We start from the raw sequence: 18,631 nt of genomic DNA, 5'->3' as shown, positions 1-18,631 counted from the left end.
ATGGTGAGGATCAATTTTAGGAACCATTTGTGATAAAATCTCAAGAAAAAAACATCATCATGACACTCACCCTAATTCGTCATATTAATCCTCTTATTCTCTCTTTCACATCAACCTCAATCCCGTTTTCTTACTCAAGAACTTCTCTTATTAGGTCTTCCTCTTCAACTTCGTTGTATCCAGGTTTAAACTCTCCTTCTTCCCCTAATGTAACTTAAATAGTAATATGGCTTGTATTTTAAATAAGGATTTAGAGAAGGGACATTCACCAAAAATCCTTCACATATTATAACTAAAAAAACCAATTCCACTAAAACTTTATAAAAAAACTTAATACCTTACTATTGCACTGTTAATACACTGTTATTACATCGTTAATATCCTGTTATTACACCATTAATACCATATTGTAAGGTATTAACTAGTGACCAAACTCACATTTTTGGACTAGCAGAGTTTGTCAAAATCAGATTCTAAGAGCTTTACCAAAGCTAGGCCGGGTTGTACAGTTATGGAAGAGTCGTGATTTAAGGATTTAGGTATTAATTTCGAAGTTCCGATGTCCTCGTCGGCATACTTCCGGCCAGGGATTAGCTCTGATACCAAAAAGAGGGTGCTTTGAATAATAATTTTATTATTCTCAATGAGAGGTATTTATACAGGGTGTACAACCCTAATGTAATAGGAAGAAAACTAATTACATGAGATTATAGGAGATTACACGGAATTGATATCAATTAGGAATTCTAGCTAAAAATACAAAGTCAACAAAGGGAACCCAAAATCCTTATGGTGAACATAGTTTTTAATCGTTATTATTAAATCACGACTCTTCCATAACTGTACAAGTTGTTAGTCACAAAAGAGGCGATCCAAATCAGAATTAACTTACACTGAACACTGCTTAATTACTTTCAAATTTCAGTTTCGACAATATTATCTACATACAATTATATATATGTTATTTTTATTAACATATTGAACTTTTACATGTAAATGAATTGCTAGTCTGATAGAAGCTCCACCTTTGAACACTTTGTTCCTGCTTTAAAACACAACCCACCCCCAAAAGACAAAAAAATCAATGAAATATTTGGGATGAACATATCTATCACTTCCTTCTAGTCATGCCTACATTAGAGCCTTGGTAAGGATAGGAACCCATCTTCGATCCAATGAACACCGAAGGAGCAGCAGCGGAAACACCCGCTTCTTCCTTAATGAAGGTGGGAGGCTGGAACTCCGACCTTGTCCTGCGGTGAGACGAGCCCTCCACTGAATCCTGGCCGGTCAGCAGAGGATGGTAGCTACGGTTGGAGTTGCTCTCAGAAGCAGAAAACGATCTGATCATCCTGTGCTGAGGACTTTGCTTCTTGATTGCATGAATAAGAAATGGAATCAAACCTTCCATTTTTTGCCTTAACTTGCTAGACGATCTCTTGCTTTTGCTTTTAGCTCCTTGTCTTGTTGCAGATTATTGAAAGCACTTTGTTCTTGAAGAAGCACTTTGTTCTTTAGATATGTATTGTGATACAAGGCCGTCACGAAGCAGAGACTTATATACACAGACAATTGGGGGGTGCACGCGAGGCGGGTAGGGTTCTTGAATGGGGGGTTTGCATGGTTGACTTTGCAATGAATAAAGGCGTGTCGTGGAACATTTGGTGGGATTGCGATGGCTTTGAGTTTTCTTCACACATAAATCCAATCAGTAAGGTAAGGCGGCTATGCGCGTAGGATATCACTATGGATTGAATTCAAGGCTAAAGAAAATATATGGTTTGACCATCAACCGGTGACTTTTTTTTTTTAGTGGATAACATAACACTTTTAGGTGATAACCATCAAGGGGAGACCTTTTTTTTTTTTTTTTAATGGATAATACTGCCAGATAATATTATTATTTTATGTTGTAAGATGGATGAACAACATAATTAAAATGTCATAGTTTTAGAATATATTAGAAAAACATACATTTTGTAATTTAAATGAAACAGTGTTTGCTTAAAAATTATTCAAACAAGTGGGAAATTGTTGTAAAATTGACTATGTGTGTACAGTGGAATAAATAAAACAAGACACAAAATTTACGAGGTTCCTCTACAGTCAGTTTGACTGGAGTACGTCCTCGGGCAGCAGTGATGCTTTCATTATAATTTGGAATAATAGGAGTACAAAAATAACTCTATGTATTCACTTTTCTCCTCTTCCTCTCTTTCTTTTTCTGCTCTCTCTTCGAAGCATACGGAGTGCTCTATTTATAGAGCAACTCCAAGCACACATCTTTGACAAATGATCTCCACGTATCAATATTTTGCCAAGGTTTTCAACCCTTTGGCAACGTTTTCAATGTTGTGGCAGGTATTCAATACTGTGGGCATTCATTACCCACTAGTATTTTCAACACTCCCCCTTGGATGCCCACATATCAACATGAGTTGCCTCGTTAAGATCTTGATCTATTTTGGATGCTCCCCCTTGATGAGTATCTCCCCCTGATTTCAAATTATTTAAGCTGATCATTGATCCTGCTGCTTTAGTCTTTTAGCAGTGATAGTTGCCGAATGAGGTGTTTCACTTGTTGTTAACTTTCCACAGACTTGTTCTTGAACTGGGTTGGAGGGCCTTTCTGCTAGACTTCCTCCAAAGGTCTGAATTTACTTATTTTATCTGGAGCTGAATTTGATTCAAGGGTGGTGGACACTTGATCTTGAATCGGACTTGTGATTTCTTCAAAGGCCGTCTAGGCTTGATCTTGAATGAAATTGGATCATGAGGAGCTTCATGTGACAAATGATCTTAGACTTTGTCGGGGATGAACTGAAATGTGTTTGTTGTGCTTGTCTCCACATGCTTCAATGTATCATTTTCACTTGCCTTAGTTGCTCCCCTTGCAGAAGTGGTATTTTCCTTATGCAGGTTTGGCATCTTCTCTTGTAGTATTTGTCATCTGATACAAGAGTGGAATGCAAACCTTGTATTTGAATGGACCATCACTTCTTGGTGGCAGCGCAAGTTTGAGTGGAGGTTCCGACATATTGCTTTCTTTATCCTTGTCTTGGCAGGTAAGAACAAGGACAAAGGAAAGGACAGGGAGATTGCATGATATGAGATACTCTTGCTCTCGTCCCTGATGATATGAGATACTCTTGCTCTGGTGTGACTTGTTTGTAGAGGTATTCTCAGAGAGGAAGAAAACTAAGTATTTCGACATACTTTGTGAAAGATGCATTCTCGGAGATGAGGAATAGTTAGATATTTTTCAGTTCTGCCTTGCCATGGAGGACAGAGGTTGACATATATATTGATTTTCCAATAGCAGGTAGTAAAGCTGTGCCTTTACTCTTGTCAGCAACTGTGGTGTAATTAGAACAGTAAGATTCACGCGTTTTCAACTTTATCAGAAATCTTTGACAAAGTTGCACGTGATATCCAAGAGCTGAGATTGCGTCTGAGAGATGTTGACAGACGTCATGCAGGGAAATCCAGCTTTTGAAATTCGAAAATCGGTGTCTCTTCGATTTTTGAATAAGTGGTCCTGTTGCCCCTTCTATTATAGAGAGATCAATTTTGTTGAGAAACACTCAGAAAGTTGTTGCCTGCAGAAATTTCCCTTTCTTGCACTTCTGAGATTTTATCTAACTTCCTTCATCATTTCTGGAAATGGCTTGCCCATCTAACATTTGTTTAGATTTGAGTCTCAGGATTGATACAGACGAGCAGCGTCAGGATAACATATGGCGCCCGTCCTTCTCAACTTCTAATGGTCCTCTTACGGTTGGGGACTCTGTGATGCAGAATAACATAACTGCTACAGTGGTAGCCAGGAATCTTCTCACTCCAAAGGACAATAGAATCCTTTCAAACCGGTCTGATGAGGCGGCCGTTCAAGACTCATTGGCTCTCAGTGTTCAATGTGCGGGCTCTGTATCCAATATGGGCCAGCGTCTACTTGCTCGAACTCACCAAGTTGAATCATTAATGGCTGAGGTTGCAAGTCTTAAACAAGAGATTAGAGGGCTCAAGCATGAGAATAGAGTTTTACACATGCTTTCAAATAATTACTCTACGAGCATGAAAAGAAAGCTCGACCAGCTACTAGAATCCGAAGGTCGGACTCAAAATGACAATCGGGGGTTCGAGTCTTTATTCCAAAGACATCCATTGTCATAGCTGTCTGGAGTTCCACCAGGTGTTGAGACTCCAAATAATCAACTTCTGGTGTCTTCCCCTTCTGGGGTACTTCCGAGTACTGAGGCTTCACATGAGTAACCTTTGTGAAGGTTCCCTTCTGTTTGTTTGTTTTAACTCATGTGTATGTAATTTCTCGGAGATATTAATATATAAGCTTTATTTCATTCAGTGTATTGTGTTAAATACAATAAAGCATATATTTCACTAAGATGTGGTACTTCTGGACCAAATATCAATTTATCTTTACTCTTGCGAAGATAAATGATTATTCTTAGTGTCTAAATCATTTGAGTATTCAACTCATAATCTTCAATCCATATGATTCTTTAATGTCATAAACATCATGGATAAGATTCGTGTTGGCATATTGTTCGATTCTGCAGTTCGAGACAATATTTCTCTCAACACTTTATAATCTTTCTTGACTCTTCAGGAGTCCCAATTTAATATCATCAACTCTTACAAGAGATTTTAGTATGTTGCAACAATACCATAATGAAAATACTCACTAAGGCAATTTATACCATCCATTGGTATTGAGTACATATTTTATGCTTTACCTTTCCGGGGCTTACTTCAAGCAATTTAAATCCTTCAGGGATTTTCTACACTTCATGACACATTTTCCTTTAGAATTTATACAGAGCAATTCGCTTCCATGTATATTTGAGGGATTTACTCATGGAGATATGATGTGGGCGACTCATAACCCTTTGTATATAATTCTCCATTCATATGAACTCCTTTACAACCTTGTGTCATATTATGTGAGTGTATTTCACAGTATTACAAATGCCCATATGTAACCTTCTAGGTTCAACATCTTTTGGCTATTTGTATTGTATCCAAGTATATAAGTCTATTTTTCCACGTTCTTACAAAATTGTAATGGAATTGCCTATTTCCATTTTGGTCCATAATTTCGTTGATGGAAAAAGAACGGGACTCAATATCACCACAGCTCATTGATGAATTTAGTAGCTACTTGTAAAAACCAAAATTACCATTGGTTATCATCAATCTGTGATCCCATATTCTCATGTACATGCGCATGCATAAAAGCTTTTCATTTCTTTTGGGATATCCATTGCCTCTTCAAGGGCATTACACTATCTCTTCCAGGATAGTTATAGTTTAGAGAATACGGATCATAACCTCCTCTTGAGCGTTATAGAGCTTGGATTTTAATCTCCACTTCGGGAGTTAAGTCATTGGAACTTATACGTCTGTCATGCTTCATGCATGAGACATCAATATTCCCATGTCCACGGAGTGACCTTTTCGGGACAAGTATCCTTGCAACAACTGTTATGCGTCTGGCATGTGACAGTTATGCAATAGTTCAGTAGTGCCATATTCTTCTTCTTTCGAAGGATTGAACCTTTTGAGTCTGAGGATCTGCCACGCTTCAGGCGTGTAACAGGTAAATCATTTGCTGCCATATTATTTTGTCCAATAGGGACATTAATTCTTGTAGGCACATTTGCAGCAAGCATATGTGATTTTATCACTTTCGTTGCATCATTAAATGCATCTGGCATTTGATTTGCATATCGTTGCATCATTCAATTATTCTCACTTTGTTTTGTATATTGATTGCTTCATGAATCAAAATACGACAAATTCTCTTCGTTCTTCTGGAACGGTTTTTTCTCATCATTCTTCTGGAATGATATTTGCTCATCGTTCTTCTGAAACAAAGTTATTTTCTCCCCCTAACGGCAGGAAAACTTGTCTTATCAAAATGACAGTCCGCAAACCACGCGGTAAATGTATCCCCAATCAAGGGTTTTAAATATTGAATGATAGATGATGTTTAACATCAATGCCTAATCCGCAATGATGCTTCATTTCAGTATGTTGTGGCAGTGCAATAGGCATATAGATAACACAACCAAAAACTCGTAAATATATAATGTTTGGCTGGTTCCCAAACACGAGTTGTACTGAGAAGTATTGATGGTTGTCAACAGGTCTCAACCAAATCAATAATGCATCATGTAAAATGACATGTACCCATGTAAAAACGGGCAATTTTATTTTCGTGAGCAGAGCGCGGGTAATCTATTTCATCCGCTTAATAAATGCTTCTGCTAAACCATTTTTGAGTATGGACATAAGGAACTTCTGGTCCTTATTTAATAGTCTTACAGACCGAGACTCTTATGGCTTTTATTGCAATTAAGTTGAGGCACTGTGGCACTTCAAACTTAAGATACTTATCAAGGAACTTTATGTCCTAATCTTGAGGATCAAGGGACTTTATGCCCGATCTTTTTGTTTGATAGAACTTCAGGTCCAATCATTTTTATATGATGAGGATCAAGAAACTGCAGGTTTTGATCTGATCAAGGAACTTCGGGTCCAGTATGTACTCATCGTAACAAAAAGAAGTACAATAAATAAATTAAAGCAATATGCGGTAATTCCAGCCATAATGAATAAATTGCATTTAAGTAAACAAAGCTTGTGACAAGGGCTTTAATTCAGCACCATTCACATAAATCAAAACTTAAAGCAGTAGGCGGTAAAACCGTCCATGATAAATAATTACTTTAAAGTAAATAGAACTTGTGAAAGGGTTTTAAACCAACACAAATTCACATAAATAACAAGAAGTATCATATCTCCTTTTATTTATTATTTTTCTTTCTTTTGTCAGTACTTATTCAAACTTTACTTTTCTTATTTCTGTAGCATGGTGCCATGCACCAACAGAAACCATTTAAATGATTTTGACTAAATGGTGTCATGCACCATTCTGCACCATTCAAATCCTTTATATATATATATATATATATATATATATATATATAATTTTTTCTTATGTTGCAATCAACATCCCTTTTTTTTCTTCTTTCTCTGTCTCTGCCAGTCTCAAAACGCAGGGCCAACTGGGTAGTTATGGAGGTTGCCCAAATTCAATTCAATCCAAAAGGCTACAAGAGACTGGCGTTGTTCTTGCATGACCCAGGGAACATGTCATCGTTAAGCAAGAACTTCCTTACAAAGACATAGATGACAGTGGGGTTGACAGAGGCACAAGAGAGGGAGGCCTGTGTGGATTCATTCTTGCCATCACCATCTCAAACAACCAAGTATTCATGGGAGTTCTCAAGATTCGTTGAAAACAACGTGATCTGGGTTTCCAAGTCTGATGAGATTCTTCTGGATCTCTGGAAACCAGTTGTCAAGTACGAGTTTTCTCATCTCGTGACGACTTCAGGTCGTAAATTTCAATTCTCACCGGAATTCGGTGGGGCGCTTCTGGCGCAGTGGGAGAGACGAAAAATGGACATACCTTTTATTCTGTGAGATTTTAGATGACGGAGGTGAGAGGTGGATAGTGCTTCATCAGATTTATGGCGTTGTGCTTTCCACTAACATGAGAGCTTTTCGTGCTGATAACGTGTTGTAAAATTGACTATGTGTGTACAGTGGAATAAATAAAACAAGACACAAAATTTACGAGGTTCCTCTACAGTCAGTTTGACTGGAGTACGTCATCGGGCAGCAGTGATGCTTTCATTATAATTTGGAATAATAGGAGTACAAAAATAACTCTATGTATTCACTTTTCTCCTCTTCCTCTCTTTCTTTTTCTGCTCTCTCTTCGAAGCATACGGAGTGCTCTATTTATAGAGCAACTCCAAGCACACATCTTTGACAAATGATCTCCACGTATCAATATTTTGCCAAGGTTTTCAACCCTTTGGCAACGTTTTCAATGTTGTGGCAGGTATTCAATACTGTGGGCATTCATTACCCACTAGTATTTTCAACAGAAATGATATAAGAAATATTATTTCCTTGACTGGTATGAGGGATTGGGTGGAATTAGATCCTCTCCGGACATATAACACTGTTAGGTGATAACCATCAAGGGGAGACCCTTTTTTTTTTTTTTTTTGGATAATATTGTCGGGTGATATTATTATTTTACGTTGTAAGATTGATGAACAACAGAATTAAAATGTCATATTTTTAGAATATATTAGAAAAACGTACATTTTGTAATTTAAATGAAACAGTGTTTGCTTAAAAAGGTATTCAAACAAGTGGGAAATGATATAAGAAATACTATTTCCTTGACTGGTACGAGGGATTGGGTGGAATTGGATCCCTTCCGCACCTTAGTGTCCAGAGCCTAAGGATCAATTCATCTGGGCCGCACAAATTCAATACAACAGTCTTCATTAACTCATTTTGCTAGGCCACCATACAAAAACAACGGCTCTGATTTTTTTTACACACCAATCAAAGGCCCAGACAATTTGATCCCTAAGCTCCGGAAACTAAGATTTCGAATTGGGCAATTGACACTATAATCACGTGCTTGAATTGACACTATATATATATATATATATATATATATATATATATATTGTAGGTATTAACCCTTCTTGAATGCAATTTAAAATATGAGATCCCCAAAGCCCATGTTTGTTAACAAAATGTTTGTTTTAAAACTCCATTCGTTTTAATTAAAAATATTTCTGATCCAGTTATTTTGGGACTTCCTTTCATTGCATTAATTTATCCTTTTAAAGTTCATCACAACTGTATTTCAACAAAGGTTTTTGGCCAAAAAATTACTTTTGAATTTTGCATAGAAACAGATCTTAAAAAGTTAAAACAACTACAAAAGGATAGTGTTTCAAAAACTCTCAACCAGATTACTGCAAAATCCCAACAAATTACTTTTTTACAAGAAGAAATTCTTCACAAAAGAATTGAAGAACAGTTAACAAACAAATCTTTATTAGATTCTATTCGCCACTTTTCTGATAAGCTTACCAAAGAAATTTGTTCAGATCTTCCAAATGCTTTTTGGCATAAAAAACAGCATATTGTTAAACTCCCTTATATTAAAGATTTTGTTGAATCAAAAATCCCCACCAAGGCACGACCGATTCAAATGAACCAAGAAGTTTTAGAGTTTTGTAAAACCGAAATTAATCAACTTTTAGAAAAAGGAATTATCCGTAAAAGCAAATCTCCATGGTCTTGCCCTGCTTTTTATGTCCAGAAAAATGCAGAATTAGAACGCGGCGTTCCACGATTAGTTATTAACTACAAACCTTTGAATGATGTTTTAGAATGAATCCGATATCCAATCCCCAACAAAAGAGATTTGATAAAAAGACTTTCTCAAGCAACTGTTTTTTCCAAATTTGACATGAAATCAGGTTTTTGGCAAATTCAAATTCATGAATCTGATAAGTACAAAACTGCTTTTGTGACTCCTTTCGGACACTATGAATGGAATGTAATGCCTTTCGGCTTGAAAAACGCACCAAGTGAATTTCAAAATATCATGAATGAGATTTTTAATCAATACAGCCATTTTTCGATTGTTTATATTGATGATGTATTAATTTTCTCAAAATCAATAGATGAGCATTGGAAGCATTTGCATGCATTTGCTAGGATCATTAAGTCTAATGGGTTAGTAGTCTCGGCATCTAAGATTAAGTTATTTCAGACCAAAGTTAGATTTTTAGGATACCATATTTACAAGTCTACCATTCAGCCAATTGATCGAGTCATCCAGTTTGCTGATAAATTTCCAGATCAAATTATTGATAAAACCCAGCTTCAGAGATTCCTTGATTCTCTCAATTATGTTTCAGAATTTTATCCTCATCTTCGTCAACAATGTAAACCTTTGTTTGATCGTCTCAAGGAGAATCCTCCATCATGGACTCAAAATCATACTTCTATTGTCAAACAGATAAAAAATCATGTCAAGACTTTACCTTGCCTTGGCATTCCAACTCCCGGCTCTCTCAAAATAGTCGAGACCGATGCTTCTGATATCGTTTATGGAGGTATCCTCAAACAAAAAACTTCTTCCGAATCTCCTGAATAAATTGTTCGTTTCCATTCAGGAATTTGGAATCCGGCTCAAAGTAACTATAGTACTATTAAAAAAGAGATTTTATCAATTGTATTATGCATTAGCAAATTCCAAGATGATTTATTAAATCAAAAATTTTTAGTTCGTGTTGATTGCAAATCTGCAAAACATGTTTTACAAAAGGATGTTCAAAATATTGCATCAAAACAAATTTTTGCACGCTGGCAAGCCATATTAAGTATTTTTGATTTTGATATTGAATACATTAAAGGCAGCCAGAATTGCATACCAGATTTTCTGACCAGAAAATTTTTGCAGGGGAAGAATGGGTTCCAATCCTAATCAAAGAAGGCTTCCAGCCACTCTCACCCAAACCCCAGCACCAGTAAAACAAGAGTCTATTCCCGACTCTTCATCGGCCCTCGCCATTACAAACAGATTTACTCCCTTAGGATCAACAGTAGGAAATATCCGACCAAACTACCAAACGGCCTTAGCCACCCCTTATGATCCCTACTCTTCAGTTCGTTCTCCAGCTCCTTCACAGCCTAAAACACCTAGCTATGCTAAAACATCTCCATATGTCCAAAATCCCAATTCAGAAAAGCTTTTTAGCATCCCTCTTCACATTGACAAAAACCAACCCCCAGAGCGCATTGCCAGATTACTCCTTCCACCAAATTTTCATTTCTTACCAACTGAATCCTATAAAAGCCTAAAATATTACCAGGCTATCCTTTCAGAAACAGAAAGCATTGCTATTAAGCCAATTTACAGTACCACTCATCAAAACAAAATATTGTATCATTCACTCCATATTGAAAAATTCCTTACCGAACTCGAATGGGGAATTCCCCTTTTTCACACAAAACCCCTTCATACTCAGCATGTCCTCATCCCAAACAATCATTACAATTACTATGATTATATCCAAGCATGGACCAACATTTTTCTCCACCAGACAGAAGACTTTAGTCATTCATGGTTCATAACCTTTGATAAAAATTTCAGATTACGGTTTCCTGCATGGTTTCCAGATTAGTGGGCCTCTCATGGCCCAAGCTCTTCTATCATTCCAGATGACATTCGTCATGTTCTCACAAACAATTTCCAGCCCAGTTTTGACAGAAGTCGTTTCGACAACAGAGTTACTATTTTTTCACTGCTCATGGCCAAGTACAAGATTCCATGGATTCTCAAATGGAACTTTGAAGTAGACACTGGTTGTATTTACAGATCCCAATGGGTAAAATGGTGGGATAAATTCAACCACCAAAAAATTATTGATCTTGTAAAAATGGAATTTCCCCAGGTATCTTCTCAGGCACTGCCAATCAAAGTTTCAACTTCGTCCTCACAAGCTTTGCCAGTTCATCAACAATTTCCTGAGTTGCCAAAAACCCAGGAGCCAATTCAATCCCTATCAGACATTAGTCCGTCATTTTCCTTCAAAGGAAAACCTGCTAAGTCCTCTAGCTCGAAGAAAGAAAAATCTGCAAAGTCTACCCAGCTTCTGGATATGGCCCAACTGCTCATGGCTGAAGCAGCAATGCTACAAAAAAGAAAAGGTTCAGATTCGGACTCTGACGCATCTGATGCCTCATCTCAACTTCCCTCCAAATGGGCAGATCAAGCAGATCTTCAAGATGCCCAGGATCCATTTGATTATTAACATACATTATTTGCCCATGTGATTGTGCCAGCCAAACAACATCATCAGCAGTAGCTGCTTTCATCTCTTCCGTAAAAGACAAGGCATTATTCTCCAATAGTGAAAAACAAAAAGGTCACTATTCACAATAGTGAAAAACAAAAAGGTCACTATTCATTTAACTTTTGTAAAAGAATCAAAGCATCTTCACTATTCATTCAGTTTTTGTAAAAGTAACAACGTGACTCCACAGTAGAGGTTCTCCAGCCAGACAGCGGGATTCCCGGATCCATTTGGCAAGCCTCATTCAGTCTCCTCACTCTATATAAGGAGGACTCATCTTCAGAAGACGGATATAGTTTTTTAAACACTCTCTGCGTATTCGCAAGAACAGAGAATATTTCCAAACACTTGTAATACATATATTATTCAGGATGCCTGCGAGCTCCACCTTGTTTACTTGTTTCATCTGCCATTAGGCATTACCTGTTTGTAATCTGCATTGCAGTAAGTTTTCAATAAAACTTATTTTCAAAAATATATTTGCATCAATACATTTAATTCATTATTTTATATATATATATATATATATATATATATATAAACACAAATTGGTTTACAATTGGCATTGTGGGTTTTACTTTGCACCAAGTGCAGTAAGTATATGACGGTAGACCTCCTTAGGCGTCTGTTCTAAAAATTGGCATTGTTCTAAAAATCTCTGCCTAGCATCACCTAGGCGTAGGCTTTTGGCCTCTGCCTCCATTAGTCTTTAGGTGTTTGAAAATTAAGAAAGTGCTCCTAGACTTCCATAGGCGTCCGCCTAACCCACCTAAATCTGCCTAGACACCCGTCTATGTCGCATCTCACTTAAACAGAAAACTAGTAACTTTCATTTTGTAATTTATTTTTTCAATAAAATGTAAGAGACTCATTGAATACTTGGATGACACTCATTATATGCTTATTCCCCATGTTTTCAATATGTTCTAATACTTTATAATCTATATGTCATTTTATTTGCAATTTATGTATCCCAATACAATTATATGTTTTTCTAATATAAATATAAAGACACTTATTTATACAATATATAATAAATTTACTTAAATCTGCCTAGGCGCTATGCTCCAGCCATGGACGGAGCCAACTTGGGCTCAAAGGGGGCGGATGCCCCCACTCATCTTTTTTGGAAACAACTTTTTTAGTTGCTTATGACATTAGCATTAACTCTTCTATGTGCTATTGTCATCGTTAAAAGAGCATTTTCTGTCATGAAATTTCTAAAGACTGATTGAAAAATTGGATGGGAGACTAAAGATAACATGATTATTTTATAAAGAGAGATATTTGATGGTATTAGTAATGAAGTTGTCATACAGTGCTTTCAAAACATGAAAATGTGTTGAAAGAGATTGTAATATGTTGTATGAAAAACCTTATGGATTAATATATAAGTGCTTTGTTTAGTACATTCTAGAGCTTTTTAATTTGTGACTTTGTTGTTTGAGGATGTCCTTGTCTAGGCAGATCTTTGGCTTCGTCCTTGGGGCCCCATCTCATTTCCCGACTAGCGCCTAACATCTTGTAAAACCTTGATATGTGGTGATGTTAGATATGTCATTATATTTTCTTACACTTTATTATATATAAATCCTTGGCTTTCATAGAGAGATGAATCTTAGTTTTCGTATTTTCTGGGTTTTGTAAAGCATACGGGTCCCTTTTGCTAATCATTTGTTTTAAGGAATGTGCAATGAAATATACACTAAAAATTTGCATGTTTCAGTTTTTATTACCCAACTGTTTATAGAAAAGAGAGTATTCGGCGAGGTTGTCACACTAGTATAACAGACACAAAAGATAGAGATTACGACTAACTGACGGGCCGGAATTCACATAAAAACATGGAAATCTTTTTATGTGCATGTACAGATAAAACACATGTGCTGAAGTTTTTTTCATTTTAAGAGAGATGGAATGGAATCCTTGCGTGCAGGTTTTTTTTTCTCTATATGCAGATACTCCCAAATTTGGACCCAAGAACTTAAAGCTAAAGTTAGTTTAATTTGTATGATACCACAGAAGATAGCTGTCAAGCACTTAATGCAAATTGAATTATGTTGAATTGGTCTCTAACAATAAGCTGTCAAGAATATGAGCCGCTTGAACTCGGTGTTGAAACTTGAAACTTGAAACATTAGTGCAAGATTAGTAGTAGTCAAAGCAGCTTTTCAATGGCAAATCACACAAAAACATATGCATAATTACATGACGCTGAACCTAACAGTATATTGCAAGATGCTAACTAAAAGTAGCACCAATCACTCATACGCTCATATGTATGCAGTGCTTTTAAACTGTTTAGTATGTCCGTAGTGCTTTTAAACTGTTCAGGGGCACGTGGGTAATTGTAGAATTCATATTCATCGACGGCTATCGATTAAGCACTTTCCAAAAACTAATACAAACCCTTTTATTTTATTTCTTTTTCTATAAATTGTAGATGGTTAAACATTATATTTGCTTAACACCCTTTGAATAACAAGTCTCTTATCATAATGCTTACTACCATGGATGATTATTATAAATCATAGCTCATAGCTTAGTTGCTGCTGTCATAAAGTTAAAAAGCCTCCCTCAATTCTGCTTTTCCAGCCAGCTTGACATCGACAATGTGCTTCACTTGGCGCTCACTAGGAGAACCAACCACAATTGTGTGTTTTCCAGTTACCAACTTCCTCTTTCCTTCACTATCCACAAGGCTCATTCTCTTGCACACATCCACCCCAATTGTCAAATACTTTGTCACTCCATTCTTCACCTCCACCCTTTTAAATTCCACCAGCTGCAACTTTGGTGCTCCCATCACCATCCCTGAGCTTGCCGGTTCCCAAAACACGAGCACCACATGGCCCCCGTCCCTTGGCCCGTTGTTCTTCACGCCGACAACAAGGTTAAAATTTAATTTCGCGCAATGTACTTTTGATACATCAACTAGTTTGCCTTTCGAGTTAGGGTCCGAATCCGGTTGAGTGGTGGAGTTGGAAAGTAGAAGGTTAACATGATGAGTTGGGGTTGAGGGAATGAGTACTGAGGATGGTGCAGACTTTATGAACTTGATGAAATTTGAATAGCTTAGACCATGACCAAACTCATAGACGGTTTTTCCAGTGTAGAATCTGTATGTTCTTCCTGGGAAGTTTCTGCTTGTGTTGGCTCTCATGTTCATGTCTGTCATTGCCACTTGATCTGCATACTCCTTTGGGTACCATGTAAAAGGAGATCTTCCGGCTACAGATGGTAAAAATAAATTATTACACGAAGCATATATCTTACGAGTAGTTTTTCATTGTGACCATCACATCCTACGTGCTGTTACAAATTAATCCACTATATTATTACACTGGATTAATAACAACCACGTAACGGTTTGACAGACACACTTGGAATTTTTGAAAAATCATGCGACAAATCAGTAACATCACATGACAGTAAGATAGACATATTCAAACAATTAAGAGAGGAAGAGGGTCAGAACTCAACCTGGATTGTGGTCCCCAAATATGACTTGAGCAATGGCATCTCCTCCAGCTTGACCTGGATACCCTACCCATAGAATCCCCCCAATTTTGCTCAAACTCTTGGCAAAAGAAACATCAATTGGGCCAGCTGCCATAATTACCAGAATGACCTTTCCTTTTGCTGCACTAACCACTTGGTTTACAAGCTTTTCCTGAAACCCTGGCAATGTCAGGTTCTCTCTGTCAAGCCCCTCAGCTTCAATGGACTGATCAAGTCCCACTACCACCACTACTGCATCAGCTGTGGCAGAGGCCTGAGCCGCAGCCCCAATGAGGCTATCATTGGCACATTTCACATTGCTACAGCCCGGGGCATATTTCACGGCAGAGACATACTTCTGTACTCCTTGTAAGGGGCTAGTGTAGCTACATGGTATGCCAGCATAGTTGCTTATCATAACAGTGGTGGCATTTGCATTAGGTCCAATAATAGCCAAGCTTTTTATTTTTTTGGACAACGGAAGAGCTCCTCCCTTGTTGTCAAGCAAAACTATGCCCTGCTTAGCAGCATCAAGTGCCAACATTTTATGATCCTTGGTGCACACATCAGACGGACCAAGCTTTCCGAATTGGAGCAATTTCGGGTCACCATCAAAGAAGCCTAGCCTCATCAGGACAATGTAATTGTATATCAAGGACTGATCTACCACAGATTCTTCAACTTTTTTTGAGCTCACTGCATTCGCTGTGTATAATCCTAGAAAATTCCCACAATTCATGTTTAAACCTGCATATCATCACATTGTAACACATAGGATCGATCAAAACACTTTCTTCTTAATTTTCACAATTTTTTTAATTATTTTTTTGGCTGCAATTAGGGGTGTTTGTGAGCTGGAAACTGATAAAATTTGATGGAAACAAAATATTGAAATATGAAACAATTCTCGTCAAATCTAATTCCGTCACACCATAATGGCAAACCTGCTTTCAAGGCAAGGGCTACTGCATCCTCAGGTGTTGCAGTATAATGGATGGCATTGTAATAAACTTCAATAGAGTCGCAATCTGAAACGATGTATCTGCTCATAACATAAAATAGAGCAGTCAGTCGGGTACAATGCTCATTTGATAAGGTTATTAAAGAGAAATTTGTAGTAGAAAGATAAATTACACCTCCTGAAGCTTAAGAGACAAGAAAATTACCCGTCTAGGCCCCATTGACCTCTAACTACCCCTTGGAGGAGGTTCGGGTCAGCGCAAGTTGGAACGCCGTTGACACGATTGTATGAACACATCACACTGCTTACATGGCCTTCCTGTACACAACTTTTGAATGGTGGCTGATATGTATCCTCCAAGTCCTGCTCTGTCACCTGCAGTGAATCCAGCAGTCATGCATATATGGTCATTTGACTCAGTTGTACTAAAATTTCTTGCATCTTAAGAGACATGAAGTAATGACTCTAAAATTATTAATGATTGGTTATCAGTAAACAAGGGGTACCATTATTGATTACTGCCCTTGTATCAAAAAGTAACAAATGTATTTATTTTCATCTGCATTAACCCCACTAGATAGTTATTTAAAAAATAAATAAATAAAGGTATTGTATCCTGAAAAAGATGGAAGGCTGTCACATGATATAATTAATCTATTCATGTTATAACACGTAAATTAATTATTAACAATTTAACACTATAACTTAAAACATGAACTCGTCATTTCCTCATAATATAAGAGTGGATTAATCGATTACCTGTGCATCAAAGTGAAATCGATCAACTCCTTTCCAATTATCCACATCATAAGCAGTGTAATGCTTGCAGCAGCTTGAGACCTTCAGCCTATCACCACCAGTCTTATTCCCTTCACTCACTTCTTGCAGACCGCGGACATAATTCACGGCGTAATCCGACACCACCAGAGGGTCTTCGCCAGGTGTTTCTTGTCCGCGACCCCATCTAGGGTCGCGGAACACATTAACATTAGGACTCCAGTATGTCAACCCGGCTAGGCCAACATTGTACATGGCCCTAGCCTCAGTTGACACAACCTGGCCCATCTTTAGCCACAGTGATTGGTTAAAACTAGCAGCGGATAGAATCACCGCCGGGAAACTAGTGGCACCAGGCACCGTGCCATTAAAACGAGTTCCCGGGCCAACATTAGACACGCCATGAAGTGCCTCGGACCACCACTCATACGCAGGCACCCCTAGTCGAGCAATACCTGTGCTCTTATCTACTAGCTGTATCACCTTTTCTTGGAGTGTAAGGCGCGACACGAGGTCCTTGGCTCGCTTGTCATAAGGAAGGGAAGTGTTGCAGAAAGGAAATTGGCTAGTTGCCGAAGCTCTCTTGTCACATGCAAATTCTTGTGTAAAAATGGGAACTATGTGGAGAAATATAAAAGAAAGAAACAAGAGGATTTGGATTCGAATTCGGATTTCGTTGTTCATGGCTTCTCCAATTCTTTGGGTTTAAACTAACTGGTTGGTGGATTTAAGCACATGCATTGTTGCTATTTATACTAGAAGCTCTATAAGTCGAAATGCCAAAAGTCACCGTGAATTTTTCTGTTTTGGTATAAAAAGAGGATTGTTGCTTGTGAAACAAGAAAGGAGAATGCTTAGAGGAAGCAAAAGCTTCTTTTAGTTGCACTTTCATGTACATGGACAGTCATTACTCATGGACCAACAAATTATGGTCCCAATCTTCGTGGGAACAAAGATGAAATAATACTCATGGACCAACAAATTATGGTCCCAATCTTCGTGGGAACAAAGATGAAATAATCAATGTAGGCAAACTCAATGTTAACACTTTTGGTATTTACTTGTTTTGATAGATTTGATTTGATTTTTAATTATGGCATTTGTAATTTTTGTTTGTTTTGTTTTGATTTGTTTTATAAAATCAGATTTATTCTGGAATCAAGAATTATTATGTATCTGACCATCACAAAAGCAAGAGAATTATTATGATTTTGAGTTTTCATTATCAGGAAATTACTAGTTTTTTTTTTAAAAAAAGTTTATTCTGCATTCTTTATTATTACTTGTTGAAGTACTAATAACAACTCCATATATTAAACTCAAAACATTTTCCCACCTAGATTTAAGCATTTTAAATATGGATCTCCCTTAACATCATAAAGTTAAATCATAAACTTTTTGCAGATTATTATAGAGTTAATATTAAGAGCATTTGCTTGATGCCCTCTTGTGTTCGATCCAAAATTACTTCAACTAATGCAGACTTAAGGAGATATGAACGTAGTCAAGTTGGCTAGTGCTTGGTGACTTGCAAGGAAAGACTAGCTAACAAGCAAACGAACAAGAGCTCAGTGTCCTCTCCTGCACCCCGGTTTAAGTCTCACTCTCCATATGTTATCATATA

At 37.3% G+C, this 18,631-nt stretch overlaps 2 protein-coding genes across 2 annotated transcripts; both read right to left on the bottom strand.

Annotated features, from left to right (window-relative positions):
- Nucleotides 1-877: 877 nt before the first annotated feature.
- Nucleotides 878-1,537, bottom strand: LOC125470921. The gene has a single exon (XM_048570726.1). It carries the CDS (start codon nucleotides 1,409-1,411, stop codon nucleotides 1,112-1,114), a length of 300 nt encoding a protein of 99 aa, XP_048426683.1. The 5' UTR covers nucleotides 1,412-1,537; the 3' UTR covers nucleotides 878-1,111.
- Nucleotides 1,538-14,040: 12,503 nt separating this feature from the next.
- Nucleotides 14,041-17,779, bottom strand: LOC125470920 (probable beta-D-xylosidase 5). The gene is made up of 5 exons (XM_048570725.1): nucleotides 16,990-17,779; nucleotides 16,436-16,605; nucleotides 16,214-16,311; nucleotides 15,252-16,016; nucleotides 14,041-14,999 (listed from the first exon to the last, which is right to left on the bottom strand). The coding sequence occupies exons 1-5, from the start codon at nucleotides 17,689-17,691 to the stop codon at nucleotides 14,332-14,334; spliced, it is 2,403 nt and encodes an 800-aa protein (XP_048426682.1). The 5' UTR covers nucleotides 17,692-17,779; the 3' UTR covers nucleotides 14,041-14,331.
- Between the last annotated feature and the right edge of the window lie 852 nt (nucleotides 17,780-18,631).

Source organism: the organism of the source record quoted next, unplaced genomic scaffold (genome assembly GCF_019419815.1).
Source record: "Pyrus x bretschneideri cultivar Hongxiangsu unplaced genomic scaffold, Pyrus_bretschneideri_v1 Contig55, whole genome shotgun sequence".
NCBI classification, from domain to species: Eukaryota; Viridiplantae; Streptophyta; class Magnoliopsida; order Rosales; family Rosaceae; genus Pyrus; species Pyrus x bretschneideri.
Note: the sequence above shows the minus strand (reverse complement) of the source record. Positions and strands in the feature narration are given on the sequence as shown.